Raw genomic sequence first — 1,750 nt, forward strand, 5'->3', positions numbered from 1 at the left:
GAACCCAGAGGGGGAAAAGGCGATGCGCGTGATGGAGGCGGTGCACAGGCACCTCAGGCCAGAGTTCATCAACACGAACCCCCCCTCTCAGCTGCCGTCACCCCAAACAACAGGACCTCCCCTCCCCCCCCCCTCCCACACACACACACACACACACATACACGCACGCAACCGATTTTCCACCCCCACCCCCCCAAAACAACACCCAACCACCCATCCCCCCAGGGTTGACGAGTTCATCGTGTTTGAGCCGCTGACCCACCCCGAAATCAGGGACATCGTGGGCCTGAAGACCGCCGCCCTCGCGGGCCGCCTGGCCGCGCAGCGCATCTCCCTCGTGCTGGGGGACAGCGCCCTGGACTACCTGGCTGACAAGGTGGGTGAGAGGTCAACCATGCACGTTTTGTGCACTCATTTCACAGCCCGAAAAGGGGCGTCGGAGCAAGTTTATGAGTCCGACATTATGGGGGCAAGGGGGGTCGGGGGTGTGTCGCTGGTGCTGGGGGACAGCGCCCTGGACTCCCTCGCAGACAAGGTGGGCCGGCGGGGAAACTTGGACTTTGAAAACCTGGACTGTGCAAACTTGGACTGTGAAACGCCCCCAACCCCTTCTGAAGTGCTTGGCGTCTTCCAGGATTTTGTTGTTTTGGGTTGAATGTGTCAGGGTGGGGTGGGGAGGGGCGCGGTCCGCGTGTGCTAGTGCGAGGGGCGCAGCGCCGATCGGGGCCCAGCCTCTTGTTCGTTGTTGGCGCTTCAATGGGACCACCGCAGGTTTTTGAAGTTGCCGGCCGCGGCCACACCCTCGTCCCCCTAGCCAGCCTTGAGATTGGCCCACCCTCTCCCCCACTGATTTGAAAACCGCACGCTTTCCAAACCACCACCACAAACAACCTCACCTGCCCCTGCCTGCCACCAACACCGCGCCCGTGCCCCCTACCCCCCAAACACTCCCCCACCCCAAACAACGGCGCCCGCGCAGGGATTCGACCCCGTGTATGGCGCGCGCCCCGTGAAGCGCGCGCTGCAGCGGGAGCTGCAGACGCGGCTCGCGCAGGCGCTGCTGCGGGGCGAATTCTCAGAGGGGGACACTGTTCGGGTCGAGGCGGGGGCGACCGCAGAGGAGGGGCTCCGGCTGATTCGGGAGGGCCCCGCCGCCGCAGCGGCAGCAGCGGCCGTGGCGGCCGCCGCAGCGAAGAGCGGGGGCGCTGGGGCAGAGGCCGAGCAGCAGCAGCAGCAGCAGCAGCAGCAGCAGGGTGAGGAGGGCGCGGCGGCGGGGCCGGCGGCGGCGACGGCGAAGCCGGGGCGGCGGCGGGTGGTGGTCAGCAGCCGCGGCAAGAAGGTGCCCGCGGCGGCCAAGGAGGAGGCGTGAGCGGCGCGACCGTTCGACTTCCCGTCTGATTTTGGGGCTGGGGTTTTGGCAGGCCCGAGGGGGGCGCCACACCGTGATGGGGGCGAATTTTCGGGACTGCGCGGCGCGAGAGAACGGCGGGCGGCGGCGCCGGCCGATCGGACGGCCGCAGTCGCCGCCCCCCGCGCGCGCCGCCTTGAAAGTGGAGTGTCGAAGCCTCTGCCCGCACCCGCCGCCCGGCTGCACCCAGAGCGACGGGCCCTGCGGCACTTGTGGGCCCCCGCTGGGGTGGGGCTGAGCAGGCCAGCGCCGCAGGGGAGGGTTGCCTCTGCAACTGCCCTGCTCGGGGGCTGCCATGTTGGCCCGTCCCATTGTTATAATTGTGTTGCTGCCATTTGCTGC

At 67.9% G+C, this 1,750-nt stretch overlaps 1 protein-coding gene across 1 annotated transcript; it reads left to right on the forward strand.

Moving 5' to 3' along the window:
- Positions 1-22: 22 nt before the first annotated feature.
- Positions 23-1,369, forward strand: MNEG_15741 (Chaperone protein clpB 2; the record flags this gene model as incomplete). Its single annotated transcript, XM_014035788.1, has 4 exons — positions 23-96; positions 226-380; positions 432-535; positions 980-1,369. 4 exons carry the CDS (start codon positions 23-25, stop codon positions 1,367-1,369), a joined length of 723 nt encoding a protein of 240 aa, XP_013891242.1.
- Between the last annotated feature and the right edge of the window lie 381 nt (positions 1,370-1,750).

The sequence above is a fragment of the Monoraphidium neglectum genome, assembly GCF_000611645.1.
Source record: "Monoraphidium neglectum strain SAG 48.87 unplaced genomic scaffold scaffold05621, whole genome shotgun sequence".
NCBI classification, from domain to species: Eukaryota; Viridiplantae; Chlorophyta; class Chlorophyceae; order Sphaeropleales; family Selenastraceae; genus Monoraphidium; species Monoraphidium neglectum.